Source organism: Hypoxylon trugodes, assembly GCF_022578975.1.
Source record: "Hypoxylon trugodes strain CBS 135444 unplaced genomic scaffold F4822scaffold_6, whole genome shotgun sequence".
Lineage (NCBI taxonomy): Eukaryota > Fungi > Ascomycota > Sordariomycetes > Xylariales > Hypoxylaceae > Hypoxylon > Hypoxylon trugodes.
In genome coordinates, this window is record NW_026250021.1 from 2,164,586 (window position 1) to 2,181,524 (window position 16,939).

Sequence of the window (16,939 nt, forward strand, 5' to 3'; positions counted from 1 at the left end):
AATCATCAACCTCAACAGAAAGATTCCATTCGTTCCACCATCACCAACGAAATGCAACCGAATGCCGGAATCTGGTTCTCGCGTGACACTTCTGTGCTACGCCGCACGCCACATAAGCCTGTCCAATAAGTTCAATCTTACAATCTTCGATCTCCCTGTCGATCATTAAATACGATAGTTTTTATACATGTCTACATGTCCAGGTATAACTCTTTATAGGAGTATAGGAGTCGAAGAGGCAGTTACTAAGGCACTTACTTAATCATTTTCAAGGGGCTCCCGGGTCTTTCGGCGTTTAGATGTTTTATCTGTCCGATCCCGATGCATCAAGACCCAGCTAGTCCAGGAAATTGATCCATACAGGCTGAGTTAGGTGAACGACCCGAGACAGGGCTGCAGTCCACATATCCCTCCTATCCCATGTTCATCGGCCGTCGGTCTGTTCGCTACTACGTATATTTTCCTACGTATACCTTACTAATTCCTCGGCGCCCATTCCCCACCAATACCAATACCAATACGCCTTAGACTAATTCCTACAATTACTTACCTACGCGTCCTAGACCCTATAGGAATATCTCTTATTTTCAATCGTAACTCGAAATAGAACAAATTAGCCAGCCTTACAGATAGATCCACGAGATCCTCAACGAAGTTGTATCACCTACTTGATCGGATCGTCATTCCAACAAGATGTGGTTATATCGACATTTCTATGGTTCGCGGTAGTACCATTATACATTATACATTATAAATCGTTTAACAACTTCGGTCTTCTCCGTTCTTTTCGCTTTAATTCGTTTCGATTGGCCCTGGTGCCACTATGCCACGGCTTACAACCGATTAATCAATCACTCAATGTCGAGTTGACATTCTTTTTTTCCAATTTTGAATTAATTAACTATTTTTCGTATCGCAATGGCGACCCCCAATCCGCCCGGCCATAACAGCTGGGCCACTGCCGAGGATTGGGCAACCCGAAGAGAATACATTACGACTCTTTGGTATGTGAGAAGAAATACCTTTCTACTATTTTTCTCCTATTTCCTATCTTTGCTAGGTAGTTCCTACTTCATAGAGTGAATGCTAACTCTTTCCTTAGTATGTTAAATCGCTCTATTCTACTTATTACTTTGCCCTATATTTTTCGCCGTTATTATTGTCCTCAAACAAAATGAAGGGACATTACGGCATGAATTTTGGTGGCTCACCTCTTCCAAGTATGCTAATTAACCTAACATGTTTTAGACCGGGATGAAAATAAGACGTTGAAAGAAATCATACAAATAATGCAAGACAAATACCAATTTTATGCCACGTGAGTATGATTCGGTACCAAATGGCTTCGTTTTCAATAGGGCCTTTGGCCCGTCATCTAACTCACTTGCAAGTGTGAGAATGTACAAGGCGCGGTTTCAAAAATGGGGTATCGAGAAGAAAATCAAAGCCGAGGAAGCTGTCGAGATATTTCGACAACAAACTGCCCGAGCAGCAGCAGGAAAACCAACTGTAGCGTATATCAGGGGCAGACGAATCGACCCCGACAGGCTCCAACGGTACCGTTACCGCGCAGCACCCCTTGTCTCGAAGAAGATTATGCACGCCGAAAAGGGCGATGGTGGCGAGGCGTCAGGTTCTTCGAGGGTAGTTCAAGTTATTTGTCGGACGCCCTCGCCCTCACCATCACCGGAAGCAACCGACTCGGCCATATCGATCTCCCCTCGCATTGAAGAACCCACCGAATTAAGGGTCCCACACGAATGTATGCAAATCCTCCACAATTTTATGAATGGCGCTTTCGATAGTGGTATGTGGCAGATGCAGTCAGAAGGCGACCGTGCTGAGATGAATGGTGCCTTTACCTGGCAACATTACGTTGCTTCGTCGCAAGGGTTGATACGACATGGTAGGATAAAAGAAGGATTTTCGTTGTTAGGCATGTGTTTTGACCAGTACAAGCAACAATTACAGAAGCCGGATTCCATGTTCTGGTTGGCCACATATAAGTGTGCAATGGTTCTTGCTAGTCAGAACAACAAGCTTGGCGATGCTTTCATAGACTATGCCTCCAAGCTGACGTCTCTGATGCTGCCGCCAGGACATCCATTCAATCAGTTATGGTCGCGGGTTTTACTCACAGGTATAAATGGAATAAAAGAACATGCTGGGGCTATATTCGAGTCGTACTTGGACATGTGGGGACGGCATGTCAACTCGACGGAAACGAGCACTACGAACGATGTGCAGGGTGCATTTGTCTTTATCCAATTACATTGCGCCGGCCTGCTTTCTTACAACCTTCTCGAAACCGTTATCCAGGGCATGGTCACCGGAAAATCGATCCCGAAAGAAGCAGCAGTATTTTTACTTCAAGAGAGTAAATTTAGATTAGCCCTGTCATATTTGTCAAAACGGCGGCTCAAAAAAGCGGAGGTTACTACCAAAGAAATATTGGCTTGGCTCGACGCACAACCGCCTAGTGCTTACGTTGATATTCGCTGCAAAGCGGCATGGTTAATGTTCGAAATAAAACAGCGAAACGGGACGCAGGCCGAAGCACTAGCAGTGGGGCACGAACTTCTGAAGTTGTCGCAAGAGAATTATGGACCCACGCATATTCAGACGTTGGATGCGATGTCAGCAGTCGAAAGTTATTGCCAAAGAATTGGTGCGATGGGAGCGGCTGAGCAGATGGGCGGCGATTTTGAGAGCCGCTGGAAGGTCTTCCGCGACAGAGCCGAGGCAATTAATAATTTCCCACAGCAGATTGACCAACCTTGGTATTATCGGTCGATTGAGCTAGGCGAGAAGGTGGGACTAGTTCAAGAGACAGTCGACCTATTTGAACGATGCTTGAAAATATCGGATGATTCCCCATGATAAGATTGATGGTTAATTATTCGGATAAACAATAACGACAATCTAATCAATGGTTAGGCAACGACTGACGATTTACGGCGATTTTAACAACGCCGAAGTCATTGGCATCTACTTATAGGACATACTACTAATTATGTAAGCTTATGCGAGTTGGTTGAGCAACCAACGGCATGTAGTAACGGTTACACGAGGTACTCAACGAAGCCGATCGCGGCCGATCGCTACGGAACCGAATCGATACGGGGATCATGAGGAAATCAATGCCAAAGGCCGAGAACCAAGATTTTTGGTTGGCCATACAGTATATAACCGGATTTAAACATACATATTACTCATCTAAATACATTATAGTGTACCTTAGGATACCCATCAAGCAAAGTTAACAACTATTTCTCCAGATAAAACCCGTGAAGTACGATACTTGACAGAGATCCATCCATGGCAATGGGTCACGAAACAATATCACATTGGGCTGCGAATGACTAGCGTTCAGGGGCACAATATTTACTAAAAACAAGATGTATTTGAATCATACGCTCGCTATGTCGAAGTAGATATTTACAGATCGGACGAACACCCGAAGATTTCTGTCGGAAGGCTAATGTCCGCAGACATTGCTAACCTCGATAGGCCAATGCGACATGCGCTTAGTGCGGGAGGCTGTCGATGTGGATGGTAAGGGGGTCCTTGACTTGGCTGCAGACCTGGTTGTCAAGACCGCCGGAGTGACAGTAGGTGGGAACGTCGGCGTGGCCGGAGAAACCAACACTATTCCAAAAATTAGTCCTGCTGTTATATTTAAAGAGAGGAAGGAACTTACGCCTGACCGAGCTCATGGTGCACCTTCAGGCTGAAAGTGGACGAGTCAGGTCCCTCGAGGAGCTCGAAGCGGTACTTAGAGTCGCCGCAGGTGATGATATCGGTGGGTAGACCCGAGACTTGCGACGCGGTGGCCGAGCAGTCGAGGTTCGTGGCGTTTTCGCCGCTTAGCTTGAAGCCGACGCCGTCGACGGTACCGGTTGAAGCGCCGGTGACACCGGCCTTGTGAACGGCGAATTCGGTGACTTAGAAACGTGTTAGTTATTCCGCCTCGAGGGTTAATTATGAGTGAATGTGACCTACTGGAGACATCCTCCCCGTTGTCCTGGCGGGCGGCGTGCATGGCCGACGGCGCAGCAAGAGCGCTGGCACCGAAGAGGGCGAGGGCGGCGGTGGCGGTGAAACGCATCTTGTTTATTGTTTTAGGAGTTTAGCGAAAGGTGTCTATAACTGGCGGGTTTGAAGTTCTTGGGAGGTTGGCGCGAAGAGTGTATAGCGAATGAAATGCCGAGTCGACTGGTGAGGAAAAGAAAACTCCAAATCGAAGGTAGTGACGGATTCACGATTCTTTATACTCTTCCGACATCCCTCGAATTGAGGACATCGTGATAGGAAACAAGCTATACTAGCTCCCATGTCCGCGATCGACGTCATCGCATGAAGCCGCAATGTTAGCGATGAAGCTTCTATGGAGCCAAGACCGCCGCGATCATTACCGGTTTAAGCGAAGTTTTCCCTTTTACCGCGTTCCCGGTTTATCTCTTATGGGGAAAATACGAGCTGGTGCTAGACCAGGAAGAGTATGAAACGTGGTCCGGATAGGGTAAATGAGGATAATATTATTATGTTGATTGGTTCGGTGCGTGCTGAAACGTTGCCTTATGAGGTTATGCTTGATTTCGTTGCCCATGTTTTTTTTTTAACTAGTAATTAGTCGCTTCGTGTTGACAGCAGGACCCTGACGGTACAATTGCCGGCTTAGCGGCCTCCACTTGGACGCCCTGTCCCCAGGTTTTATAATCCTGAGGGTCGGGTCTCACGGCCTATCTACTGGCGAGATGTGAAATATGATGGCCTGATCGAATATGTTGATCTTAGAAATGGTAATCCGATTGCTAATAGGACTATATTTGTCCAAGGGTATAGGTACCTCCTAGTCGAAAATGTTTTCTTGAAACTATGGGGAGATGAAGACTAAAGACACGAGCGCTTGGACATTAGACCCCGAGAATTAGAGGGCTATGGGCAGTATATGACGTCGGCTTAGACATTATTGTGGGATCGAATATCGTGGAGTTTCTTTACGGACTTCAATTTGTCCGTTCGTACTGATGGGACGTTACCTTTCAAGGGGGTGGTATAGTCGTCTAGTTCATCGTGGCTGGGTTCGACGCTGTAAATTTCCCGGCGAACATCGTTTATGGTACATATCTTGCGATATGTTTTGGCAAGTAAACAATTTGGTTGTCAATAGGAGTGAGTTTATGCTTTCGACGCCGATCGTGCTACTCTTTCCAAGTATCTAGGCGTTCCTCCGTCTGTTTGACACAATTGAAGTCCCGCGGATTTACGATGGGCGGGTTCAAACGGAAGACGTGTATCTACACGAAGGGTAGCAATGGAGGTATCATATTATAAAAGAATTACATAATTCGTAGGGCATTTTAATAAGACGATCTCTCAAGATCGGGATCGAGCCTCATTCCACGGAAAAGACTGCCGGATCGAGAGAAAAAGTTGCACTAGAGAAACGCGGCTAACGTCAAACTCAACGGACCTGAGAACACGAGGTCTCTCAGACTCCACATTCAGGGAAGAAAGGGGCTGGAGCAGCGGTGAAAGTTCATGCGATTATGATGCAGATGACAGAGCTTGAGAACTCTCGGCCGAGCTCTGAGTGTCCCATCTAGGTATCCTACTCACATCCTTATCCGTAACTACGTCGCTGTCGCCCTCTTGCTCTTCCTCGTTGGATGAGTCCCAGTCTTCGATCTCTTCTTCGCTGCCCACGTAGTCATCATCGTCCGTCTCATCAACAATACCACTAATATCCGTTGCGCTCACGGGGATCGAATAAGGGGATTCGGACTTGTCGGACAGCATAGCGGCCCTGATATCGGTTCCGGGTTCTAGGGCCATCGTGCCTCCGATAGAGACAAAGAGCGATTCATCTAAGGTGTGAGCTGTTAACCGTTTACAGCGCTTCTCCCAAGCCTCGCTGCGCAAATAGCTATGTATAAGTTCCTCCTCTTGTATCGGTGCACCACCCTCCTCGGTGTTCTCCTGAATAGCAAGTCTGATAAACCGGAAATCTTCCGTGGAATACACGCCACAATACCAAACTTCCCTCCCGCCGAATGTCGTTATTACAGCGAAGAACAAGTAGAAGTCGGTTTCTTGGGGAGACTTGAAGCATATTCGTAACAGTCCAGATGTTAAAAGCGAGCTACCACCTTCGAAAGCTGGTAGTCGTAATAGAGCCGTGTATTCGTCAAATATTCCATGTGGATACGTCTCAATATCGTAACCAACAGCCCCGAGTGGCGCCCCCCGTTTGCCTGTTGATAGGAGACGAGATGCTGTTGGGTCAACGAATAATAAGATACCGTGCTTGAACACAGGAAGCCCGTATGAGTTGTACGGACTTCCTGGTTGCGGCGTGTGTCGGGACCTGATAAACAGGTTATACCTCTCCCTTGTGTCCGTCGCATCTTTTGATAGAATAGCTGGGCTCTCAAGGAACCGGCTCCTATCTAAGATATTCGAACCTGATCGTCTCTGGTTCGTTCGTTGCATCGCGATACAAGCCCTCATATCCGGATGTTTATTTAGAAGTCCGGCATCGAGAACAACGAACAATTGTGTTAATGTATAAACGACGGGAAGGTATATCGACAACCCTAAATTCGTCATCGAATACGGCATCGGAGCTTCCCAGGCATCAATTGTGACATATTCACCCGCGTCACGGAACGCAGCGGGTGACGGGGCCAGCATACTAGTCCATTCTTCGGGCACATGTCCACTGCTTCTACTCCAGCAGAAAACAGTATGATCGTTAGTAGTCCTTATAATCTCCTCTTGTAATCGTATGAACGCCTTTGCGCTGCCTTCGCCATATAATAACGGCATATTCACATCGAACAAACCAAGCAAGCAATACGCCACGTCCTCCGCGCGCGTAGTTAGCCTTCGCGCCGCCCACGACATTCTCTTCGCAACACTCACCGCGCCGAGACTTGTTTCTTTCTCCCGCCGTAGCAGCGAAGCATCAATCCCCGTAAGCGCCGATATCTCATCCGCGAGTCCAGCACGATCCCCAATACGACGCCACGACGCATCGTAAAACACCAAACATCGGGGACCAATTAACTCCTGCAGCGTCCACCCACGACGGAACCACTTACTCTGCCTAAACAACCGCAAAGGGTCATCATCATATTTCCTCTTCAACCCCTTCCTCAAACACCCAGTATCCCCCACATCAGCCAAATAAGCATAACAAACACTCGAATCACAGTACCAATTATACATAGAATTAATCGCCTCGGTTAATTCCGCCGAGCTCGATTTATCGATACAATTCGTATCGATCCAAATCCACTCAAACCCATCCCTTTTCGCAACTTCACAAGCCCCTCTAATCTTCTGAAACCCGGATTTAGTCGTTTTTGACGAATGCAGATCGGTGAATTCTTGGAAACTGATTTCTTCGCCGTCGACCCAGGTATGGCTTAGAATCGCATACACAGGAATTTGACTACCGTGGAACTCTTCCAGCTCGAGGCGTGTAGTGTGTAAGAGTCGCATTGCGCGGATCTCCCTATATATAAAAAGGTGGGAATTTTTTGAATGGAATTGCTTTTTGGCTGGACAGGATGAGCTTGCGGGGCTATGCGAAGCTGAAAAAATATACCTAGGGTCTCACAGATACTGTATGAGCCACACTGCATGCGTTATGTCGTAAAGTTCGATCGTGTTCGATAGTAAAATAATATTTCAAACTACATTTTCAATATAATTCCTCATGAGTATAAAATAGAAGTCTGATATGAAGCGACATATAGAGGCTAGGTTTATTGGCGTTAGTAATAACATTTTAGCTCGGTTTGATTTTCCTATGATAATATCCACGGCGCCTAGGGATTCAAATAAAAAAACATCTATCAAAGCCAAGCCTGACCGTAAATGCAGTTATTATATATATTAGAAGAAAAATGCATCTCTACAAGCTGTAAGAGTGTCACTGAAGATGTCATATGTACGTACTTATGTACTTGTCCTCATCGTATAGCCTCACCAAATTGGTCAACCATAATTACAATATCACGTCGAACCGCCTTCGAATATCTTAATAATTTTCAAAATTCACATTGATATTGTATCTCTCCCCATTCAATTACATACGTGTCTACCACCTACTTCCTCTTCACTTCTTCCTCTGGTAGATTCAGGTCTGCACCGGGAATCAACTTCTGCTTCTCTTTCATCCCACGCAACCAATACGGCCCAATGCAATGTGCCAACGACTAAGCTGGAATGCCGCCACGACCAAATAGGAGCCCCCTTGAACGTATGAATATATCCTTAAATCGCACGCCACTTTACTTCGCTCTCGCTTCCGCGTCACTTAGGCACTTTTCTTCCCTTCCCCTTTTCGCCTGAGTTACCTCGCTTTATCATCCTCTAATAAGCAGCACCCTGCCGATAAAAATCCTGCGGCGCACTCGGCTCGCCCACATTCACACCAGGCGGTACATACGCCTTATACTGCGGGTGTTGCTGTCCCTGCCCCACAGCTTGACTCGGCAACGACTGTCTCGCATCAAACGCCGGGCCACCTGGATGTAACGGCGGGGGTGTCATCACATGACTCGGCTGAGGGATCGGGGGTGCCGCGCCTGTTGGTTGGGGCGGAGGCGGAGCATCGAAGGAATCTTGTCGTTGCGGCTGCTGTTGGGGATTATACGCTGAGTATTGCGGTTGCGCAGGTGGAACCGATGGGGCCGGCGCGGAGGGATGGGGCTGCGAAGCGATCGCTAGAGGGGTCGGAACGCCTTGCGCAGCGGCAGACGGAGCGGAAGGGACGGGTACGGGGGGTGCGGAGGGACCGAGGTTTGTCGGGCTGGAGGCGTACGGGTCCTCTTGGGAGTACACGGATGAAGTATAGGTATCGGATCGACCGATGTTCCCCGTGGTTGCGACTGGGGAGTCGTATGCAGATGTGGCTAGCTCTTGCGGGTTACCGTAAGTGCTCTGAGGTCGCTGTCCTGCTTGAGGCGGAGCTTGGGAGTACGCCTGGTAGGCTTGTGGTGGTGGAGACGAGGTCTGAAGTGGAGCGGGTTGCTTTCCGACGGCTATCCGCGACGGCTGCTGGTCTCTCGGCGGATATTGCTGGGGCGGTGGTTGACTCGCTTGGGCGGGAACTTCCGCACCCTGCAAATAGAACGGAGCGGGTGCCGGGGTTGGTCGTTGGAAGTTAGGAGGCGGGGATGTAGGTTGATGGTATTGATTCTGTTCTGAGTATATGTAAGTCTAGTTCGTTTGAAGGCTCTCATGTTTCACCTACCTTGCTGAGGTGGTCCTTGGGGCGCAGGTGTATAGAATCGTTGAGGCTCTTGTTGGACAGGGGGTGGTCCCTGGGGAGCAAAACCAGGACCCGGGCCGGGGCCTGGGCCTCCCGGAACACCATATCCAGGGGTCATGAGCGGTCTTGGTGCGTATTGGTGGTAGTTCGGCTGAGGTGGGTGGGACATCGAAGATTCTAATAGCGATTCGTAGTCTCTTCTAGCCTTGATGAATTTCTCATTCAATTGCGTGAAGTCTTCTTTCTTCTGAGAGTACTTCTCGATTAACTTGATTAACTTGGGTCGGATCGCAAGCGTTTGGTGGTATAATTTCTGTAGCTATTAGTAACCAAGTACACACTCAAGCGCTATTTGAGAACATACCGAAATTTCCTCGTTATCCTCCTCCCTTGGCGAAGCATTCGATGTGCTCAACAATGTCAAGAGCTTCTCTACGTTCTTAATCTCAGCGAACACCTCAGCTTCCATCTGCGCCTCACGTTGAAGCTCATCAGGTGTCGGATCCGCAAGTTTCTCGACGTAGTTCAGCGGGAAGATACCCGTTCTGCCCTTCAACGAACCCCGCCACCAATCCTTGTACACCGACTCGAGAACAGCGATGATATCGCCTTTCTTGAATTCTAACTCGCCAGGCTCGGAGGGTATAAAATCGTAAAGGGCGCGAACTCGCGATACCGTAGCGGCGGTTGTACCGGTCGGATGCGAGGGTATTGCTTCAGGCTGACTAGCCGCCGCACTGGGTCCTGCTCCCACACTCGGGCCAGCAACAGACGAACTAGGCTGAGTAACGACCTTTTTCTTTTCCTCTTCTTGCAAGGATAACTTTAACGCCATCTGTAGTTCATCCTCCTCCTTCTGGCGATCTACGTCGGTGAGACCGGTCTTCTGTGGGGCGGAGGGTGGTTGCAGTGTCGGGTTCGTCTGCTTGAGTCGGTAGTAGGCGTCGTACATAATACCCAGATCGGCATCCTGGTTGAACATATCGGACCACTCCTTCATCCTCTCTAGGATCTTCACTTTGACCTGTTGGTGTGTGTTACGGTCGTTGGCTAGTTTTAGTAGAGCCTCTGTAAAGGCGCGACTGGCGAGTTCGCGGTGCATGCCCTTGCCGCAGTTCTGGGAGAGAGCATTTGCCAACTAGCGAATGAGGCTACGGTTAGCTCTAGGTCCAAAGAAATACATATAATTATGTTATGAATGGTCTCGATATACCTCCAGAGTGTACAGCTGAACATTAGCGTTGCGATGCGCCAGTCGCTTTATCAGGCTCTGAACAGCTTGATTAGGGCCATTCGGGTCGCTGGTAACTTTGTCGCAGACTTCGATGATAGCTCCCCAATCTTCGGAAGTGAGGTTCTCGTCTGTCGCCTTGGCTATTCATCGTAACTACATTAGTCTGCGACCACATATTTTTTCATTAAAGGGAGGTTACATACCGATTAGTTCGTCATAAGGCCCGATGGCTGTTCCCCGAAACATGCTGGGCAGCGTGACGGGGAGAAATTAGACAATCCGTAAGATCTCCGAATGCTAATTTGACGATATTAAAGCAGACTTTGATTTCCTCTTTGCTTCGGTAGTATTATGTTACGTATTTCGTCGTTGTCGTGAGAGGCGAATAATACAAACGAATGATTATGGGTGGTGTAGTGGTTGTAGTGGTAGTTGTAGATGTAAAGGTTGTAGTTTAAAGAATAATTAATTGATGGGGTAAGTGATAACGTATGGTGGTAGTGGTAATGGGCAATGGTGGAGAGGTACAATCACAGATGGGATAGCTTGCAGCCTAGAGGAGAGCACCTACGTATTGTACTTTAGTAGTGGGATTGATGACGTTGGCCTGTGCCCAGCTGCGTGCTCCCCTAGTTGGTCGGAACTAGGTACACAATGTACCCAACTTAGCGTTCTAGCTCCCCAGCCTCGGGGCAATGCTAGGTCTGTCTAACAGCCTAGCAGCCTAGAACAGGGGTGTAAATTCGAGAGTTCCCCGCCCATGAACGACCGCTTTCGCTTTATCACCCTAACGAGGTACCGCATCCACCTTTTTTATTAAAAGCAACACGCAATCCGATGACGCTGAAATACTTGGAATACTTTTCAATTTTCTATCAATATTGACAAGAGACTAGACTGCGCCTCAATATTCGCTCGCTCAACATATTAAATAACGCCCCAAGCCTACAAGGCGGAGTAGAAGGCAAATCGCAATATCGAACGTATGTTGGTTAATTAAAACATGATTTAATCGCAAGATAGCCTCGCAGCATAGAACCAGATACAAATTATTCTAGGACCCTATTTATTAAATCGTGTGGATGAAAAATGTATTGGTTTAAATGACCCAGCTGTCAATTGTCAAATGTCAAAAAGACCCTACCCACAGAAACAAAGGCACATGTATCCACACGCAAGTAATATAGTGACATGCATTACACATTCACATCTAGATATGTATAAGTAGTAGGTATAAATAATTATATATACCTTATATGTACTTCGATTTGGCTCTTAAATACCCCATCCTCTAATATACACACATCCATACATCCATATATCCATCCGTCACCCCGCCGAAATAAGACTCTCCGAAAATAAAATTGTTCGAAAAGTCATCTCGTCTCATACGGCTCGCTATATGCTTTCTATTCCATCTACGGGATGCTTTCCGAAAGACGGGTCCTTATCCCTAGACCACTCACTACCTACTACATCTAGATAGGTAGACTTATAGCATTTCTCATATCCGCAATCCTAGACTTCAGACCGAATGAAGGCAACATTCACGTTGCAGAGAACCAACCAACCATTTCTGCGACGAAGCCCTCCCCTCTTAAACCCCTTTCCCAGGAAAAAGATGAAAACGCCGGACGGTCTTCCTCGAGCACGTCATGATAATAATCCTCAAAAAGCCTGCTCTAGACTCCGGCCGTCATCAAGGGGTAATCATGCCCGCCCAAATAAATGCCGTTAAAACTCCCTTCCGAAACTTCCTGATCATCCAAGAAAAAAAAGAAAATAACAATGGCATTCTGTAAGTGTAAAAGTAGATCTTTGGGTGGATACGTGTTCGTGTGCGTTTTGTAGAATGGAAACTCCATGCTGATCTCCCTGAATATTCACCATCTCTTACACCATGGGCTTGCGATTTAATATGAATTTGCGTAATGGTCTATGTCAACCATGGAAATGCGAACCTATACTGGGTTATAACGACTGGGGTAAAAGAGCGAGGTCGTTACCAACGACGACTCCTGTGACTAGTTTCGTAGCCTCCCCTATCGCCGGTAGACCCTATGCTTCCACCACCTCTACCTTCTTCCAAGCTGCGACGTGATTGCTCACGAGTGATTTCCGACATGTCGAAAAGGAGCGGCTCATCATCGGCTTCATCCGCCGCGGTACCAGTGACACCTAAGCCGGTTGCGCCTCCACGGGAATAGCCTCTACCAAATCTACCACTCGACCCGGCCAGACTGCCGCTTCCAGATTGGGGCGGCGTAATCCCTCGTCCAATGCTATTGCCATAACGTCTGCTGTAAGGCGAACTGGAGAATGTGCTGTAAAGTCCGCCTGGAGGTCGAACTTCGCGTTCAACAGATTCTGATTCCTGACCGAGTAGATCCGCAGGACTAGTCGCTCTGATATCCGCGGGAGACTGTAGACCAGGGGCGTCCACAGCACCATCTGCTTCAGCAGCGCCCATTCCTAGTAGAACACTAAGACTAGGAGGCTCGCGCTCCTCCACTCCAAGGCTAACACTACGATGAGCGTCGACGTCGTCATCATGAACTAGTGCGCGATTTTGATGAGCCACAGAACTAGATCGTCTTGCGTGAGGATAGGGTCGAGGTGATGTGGGAATGTCAATTGCAGTGGTACCCTCATGAGTGGCTTGAGTGCTGACCGATGGTTCTTCGGCTAGACCTTCAACGTTTCGCGATCGCGACGCAATCCTCGCAGTCGGTGCGTAATCGACGCTTGAGTTTTCACTTAAGCGAGATGGGATTGCCGGCGTGTGAGGTGTGTGAGGCGACAACGGTTTCCCAGGAGATGTCGACGTTGACATGCCTGGCACGTTAGCCAACTGTCGGCTTGAGGAGCTGGATGAGCGGTGTAGATGCATAGATGAATTCATGGATTCAGTGAGAGCATTATTTGATTCGCGCATGAGTTGGAATTTGGAGAGTTGAGCTGCTGTTTTCCTCGTCGCCGATTCGGCCTTCCTAGACGCCTCGAAACTTTGTAGCGTCTTCTTACTCTCAATCATCTTTAAGAAATCCTGAATGTTATCATCATCGGTTTGGAAAGATCCCGAGCTACCGCCCGCGCCAATCTCATTCAACAAGCCAGAGCCTGGCTGGGCGACTGACGACGATAAGCTTTGCTTGCCACTGCTGTTCTGGTCATCGTCACCTCTGCTAGCACTGCTGAGAGACGGCCGGCTGCGACGGTGTGTGAAGCTACTACTAAATCGATTAGAAGCGGATGGCCTCGGTGAACTAGCGATAGAATTGTCCGCAGCGGGAGGCGGTGCTCCTCGCAAAGAAGCCGGCATTCCAGCCGTTAATGAAGAGCGGTTTCGGACATGTGTATTTAGATTCGACGTTCGATTGAGAGATTGAGGCGATGATGGGATATCATGATCTTGAACTCGGGTCACTGGCGATTGGGAAAGAGAGCCTTGCTTAAAGGGAGACGATTGGAAAGATACGGAAGGACGACGACCTGTATCTATTCCTCTAAGGGATGGTCGTCGGGCATGGCCAGCAATAGGGAGGGTATGTTGGGGAACCTCAACACTCGCAGGTCTAGAATCAGGCGGTGAACTGGTGTCGGAGCCAGGAGCTTTCACTGCCTTTAAGGCAGATATAGGGCTTGTGCCTATTGGTCCTTCGCCGTGGAATGTAGATAGGCTGCCGTATCGCTGCTGATTTTCGGTGATATCATGTGTATGTCGGTGGTATGGGAGCGACCCTACTTCGGGAGCGTAAGAATCGCGGCGTCCATGACCACGATGAGGTAATGACGGCTTGAACATATCATCAGAGATGGCCATACCGATGCGAGAGCTCAATAGAGATTCAGTCTCAACAACTTGGAAATTGCAGTGGTTGCGGTAAGACACCGAAATCTGGAATCGCCCAACGGGGACTTCGAGGTTTCCAAATACATAATCCGAGGCAGGATTCTCCTTGCCGTCGAATAATGGTATCCTTAGGGTATCCGAGCCGTAAGTTGGGGACTCTCCTGAAAAGACCCGACAACGAACCGTTAATGCGGGATGACTGCCCTTCGTCTTGGAATTTCTAGCAAGTTTCCAGGCAGGTAATATGCCCGTCGTTGTGTATATGGATCGCATCAGAACTATGGCCTTCTTGTATACCGTAGGGAGGAGTGTGCCAAAGTCGACCAGTTCGTCGGGCGGTGTTCCCTTCAACTCGACGCGCCATCGTTCCAATACAACTTGCGTAACGGGTCTTCCTTGACGGCCAGAACTGCTATCACTAGACTGGTCGGAAGAGTTCAAGGCCTCAAGAACATCCCACCTCTTTCCATTTTCGTCCAGAATGACAAGGCTTTGACCGGTTTTCAATCGAGAAGCATCGAGGAAGGTTTCGATAATTAGGGGAGGCGGGCGATTCTCGAGTCCACCACATTGTTTCCATACGCGAAATTCGTCTCGGAAATCGTCGATATCGTCGGTATCTAGCGAGAACTATAGATGAAATATTGTAAGACGGAAGAACTTATCGTAGAACAGGATTATTTAGGATGACTTACCCATCTACTAATCTTTCTTTCCTGGGTCCTACCCACAAGAACAGGAGTTACTTGTATTCGCGTCTGCAGAATGACGGTACCGGCTTTTGAATAGATATTCTAAATTTGGGTTATTTGTGAGCTTCAACATTCGCCAGCAATATTGGAGGTAGAGAACCAACCTGAATGATCTGATCCAGCTTCTTGACGGAATCTCGACTAGGTCCATCACCACGGTTTCCTCCACCAGCTCCTATCGCAGCCCCATCTTGAACTGCAGAGCTTGGCCTAGGCGGCGATCGAGTGGCAGGGCTTGTTGGATCTCTCTGGTTGTTAGTTCGTGTGGGATTTGTCTGAGCTGACAAGGCGGGGGAGGCTGTACGAGGCGGAATGCGGGGAGTTTGATGCATTTTGAGGTCGGTATGGGTCAGGCTACGGGTAGCCTGACGGAAAGTGAAGGTAGATAGAGGGCGGCGGATAGAATGATTGATTCGTTAGTTGGATCGGGCGATGCGCAACCTCGGTGTGCGATCTCGGATAGATCGTGCCACAGAGCGCAATGTCGACGATGTCGCCAGTGTGCCGGGGCGTCTTTTACGAGGATCCAACTGGATTAGATGGAGATGGGAGTTCGATGCCACCGCACTTTGGCATCCATTGTTCGTAACGTCGAAATTGGGGCGGATAGGCAGACAAGGTAGGCAGATTATGGTATACACAGGTTTATAGGAAGGATGAAAATAAAAGAGCCAACCAGATGCAAAGATGGAAGGTTGGATTTAGTCTAGATGAGTCGTCGAAACACGTAGGCAGACATACATAGAAACAAGGACAAGGTACAATTATAGAACAGTGCAGAACAAATAAGACGACGATTATGATACGGCGAGTTGTATGGTTTTATTGTCAGTGTGCCCGGTGTCGAATGAGTCGAATTGTATGGTAGGTAGCCGGCAGAAGAACGTGGCGGGCGGCTCTGCTAGACTAGATGCGGGTTGGCTGCAGGGTAGGGTGAATGGGGGATAAGGATGTGGATGTGGATGTGGATGTGGATGTGGATGGGAGTGGGAATGGTAATGGGAATTGGGGGGGAAGAGCTAGGCAAGCTAGGCAGAATGTGCCATGTTGAATGGTTAAGTAGTAGCCTAGGAAGGTAATAGACGATAGGCGGTGGTAGGTAGTATGGTAATAGGTAGTGAGTAGTATGTGTGTAGGTATATAATCGAGTAAATGCGCCTAGATGTTTAAATGCGTTGGTGTGTGCGTATATGTATATGTATTTGTATATTGTATATGGGAGAAAGAGAAAGAGGAAGATGTAGATTGATGTCAAAGTGTCGAATTGTGTGAGACGTTAGACAAGAAAGTTAAAAAGACGGAAGTAGATCGGGACGTTTTTCGTTTTCAAGGTCAAGGTCAAGGTTTAGTTAATTTTAGTTTAGTTCAGTTTGGTGTAGGTAGGAAAGTTCTAAATTTCCTTTCCTCCAAACCGATCGGAGTTGGCGTCACTTGCGTGAGTATGTTGTGATTAGTCGCAAAAATTAAAAAAGAAAAGAAAGGATAAAAAAGATAAAAAAAATAACACAGACGTAAAACCACAAGCACCTTAGAAAGTAAAGAAGGAGAGGAATCAAGAGATAATGCCGGAATAATAAGTCAGACGGGTCACTCCTCGTGATCTATCTATCTATCCCAAAACCTCATAGGGGAACCTTGTGGCCATCCGTCATCGGTCCGGACCGTAAAGAATATGAGTGAGTGAACAAGTACTTGGTGTACTTCCGAAGCAACAGTAAAAAAGATAGCGAGAGGAAAAAAAACATAGGATGATGAGCCGACCGCCTGATAAGACTAAGGTGGACTAGACAAAAGTAAGCCAAGACTACAAGATA

General features: G+C 47.9%; 5 protein-coding genes across 5 annotated transcripts; 1 reads left to right on the forward strand and 4 right to left on the reverse strand.

Moving 5' to 3' along the window:
- Positions 1-918: 918 nt before the first annotated feature.
- F4822DRAFT_430560 (uncharacterized protein) lies at positions 919-2,880 on the forward strand (the record flags this gene model as incomplete). The annotated part of the gene is made up of 2 exons (XM_051461321.1): positions 919-1,004; positions 1,392-2,880. 2 exons carry the CDS (start codon positions 919-921, stop codon positions 2,878-2,880), a joined length of 1,575 nt encoding a protein of 524 aa, XP_051313589.1.
- A 323-nt stretch (positions 2,881-3,203) lies between these two features.
- F4822DRAFT_292858 (uncharacterized protein) lies at positions 3,204-4,569 on the reverse strand. The gene is made up of 3 exons (XM_051455061.1): positions 4,003-4,569; positions 3,701-3,944; positions 3,204-3,648 (listed from the first exon to the last, which is right to left on the reverse strand). Exons 1-3 carry the CDS (start codon positions 4,106-4,108, stop codon positions 3,528-3,530), a joined length of 471 nt encoding a protein of 156 aa, XP_051313590.1. The 5' UTR covers positions 4,109-4,569; the 3' UTR covers positions 3,204-3,527.
- An 818-nt stretch (positions 4,570-5,387) lies between these two features.
- Positions 5,388-7,869, reverse strand: F4822DRAFT_292866 (HET-domain-containing protein). Its single transcript, XM_051455062.1, has one exon. The coding sequence runs from the start codon at positions 7,507-7,509 to the stop codon at positions 5,551-5,553; it is 1,959 nt and encodes a 652-aa protein (XP_051313591.1). The 5' UTR covers positions 7,510-7,869; the 3' UTR covers positions 5,388-5,550.
- A 17-nt stretch (positions 7,870-7,886) lies between these two features.
- On the reverse strand, positions 7,887-11,056 carry F4822DRAFT_407681 (uncharacterized protein). The gene is made up of 5 exons (XM_051458517.1): positions 10,724-11,056; positions 10,500-10,660; positions 9,651-10,424; positions 9,269-9,599; positions 7,887-9,218 (listed from the first exon to the last, which is right to left on the reverse strand). Exons 1-5 carry the CDS (start codon positions 10,764-10,766, stop codon positions 8,386-8,388), a joined length of 2,142 nt encoding a protein of 713 aa, XP_051313592.1. The 5' UTR covers positions 10,767-11,056; the 3' UTR covers positions 7,887-8,385.
- A 1,219-nt stretch (positions 11,057-12,275) lies between these two features.
- Positions 12,276-16,097, reverse strand: F4822DRAFT_407683 (autophagy-related protein 13-domain-containing protein). The gene is made up of 3 exons (XM_051458518.1): positions 15,230-16,097; positions 15,069-15,167; positions 12,276-15,003 (listed from the first exon to the last, which is right to left on the reverse strand). Exons 1-3 carry the CDS (start codon positions 15,455-15,457, stop codon positions 12,523-12,525), a joined length of 2,808 nt encoding a protein of 935 aa, XP_051313593.1. The 5' UTR covers positions 15,458-16,097; the 3' UTR covers positions 12,276-12,522.
- Positions 16,098-16,939: the final 842 nt, after the last annotated feature.

Coding starts and splice junctions, on each gene's coding strand:
- F4822DRAFT_407683 (XM_051458518.1), bottom strand. CDS start 15,457: ATGCATCAAACTCCCCGCATTCCGCCTCGTACAGCCTCCCCCGCCTTG. Junction 15,168..15,229: donor AGCTGGATCAGATCATTCAG/GTTGGTTCTCTA, acceptor ACCCAAATTTAG/AATATCTATTCAAAAGCCGG. Junction 15,004..15,068: donor AAAGAAAGATTAGTAGATGG/GTAAGTCATCCT, acceptor TTTCATCTATAG/TTCTCGCTAGATACCGACGA.
- F4822DRAFT_292858 (XM_051455061.1), bottom strand. CDS start 4,108: ATGCGTTTCACCGCCACCGCCGCCCTCGCCCTCTTCGGTGCCAGCGCT. Junction 3,945..4,002: donor CAACGGGGAGGATGTCTCCA/GTAGGTCACATT, acceptor CACGTTTCTAAG/TCACCGAATTCGCCGTTCAC. Junction 3,649..3,700: donor CACCATGAGCTCGGTCAGGC/GTAAGTTCCTTC, acceptor TTTTTGGAATAG/TGTTGGTTTCTCCGGCCACG.
- F4822DRAFT_407681 (XM_051458517.1), bottom strand. CDS start 10,766: ATGTTTCGGGGAACAGCCATCGGGCCTTATGACGAACTAATCG. Junction 10,661..10,723: donor GCCTTATGACGAACTAATCG/GTATGTAACCTC, acceptor TACGATGAATAG/CCAAGGCGACAGACGAGAAC. Junction 9,600..9,650: donor AGGATAACGAGGAAATTTCG/GTATGTTCTCAA, acceptor TAATAGCTACAG/AAATTATACCACCAAACGCT.
- F4822DRAFT_292866 (XM_051455062.1), bottom strand. CDS start 7,509: ATGCGACTCTTACACACTACACGCCTCGAGCTGGAAGAGTTCCACGGT.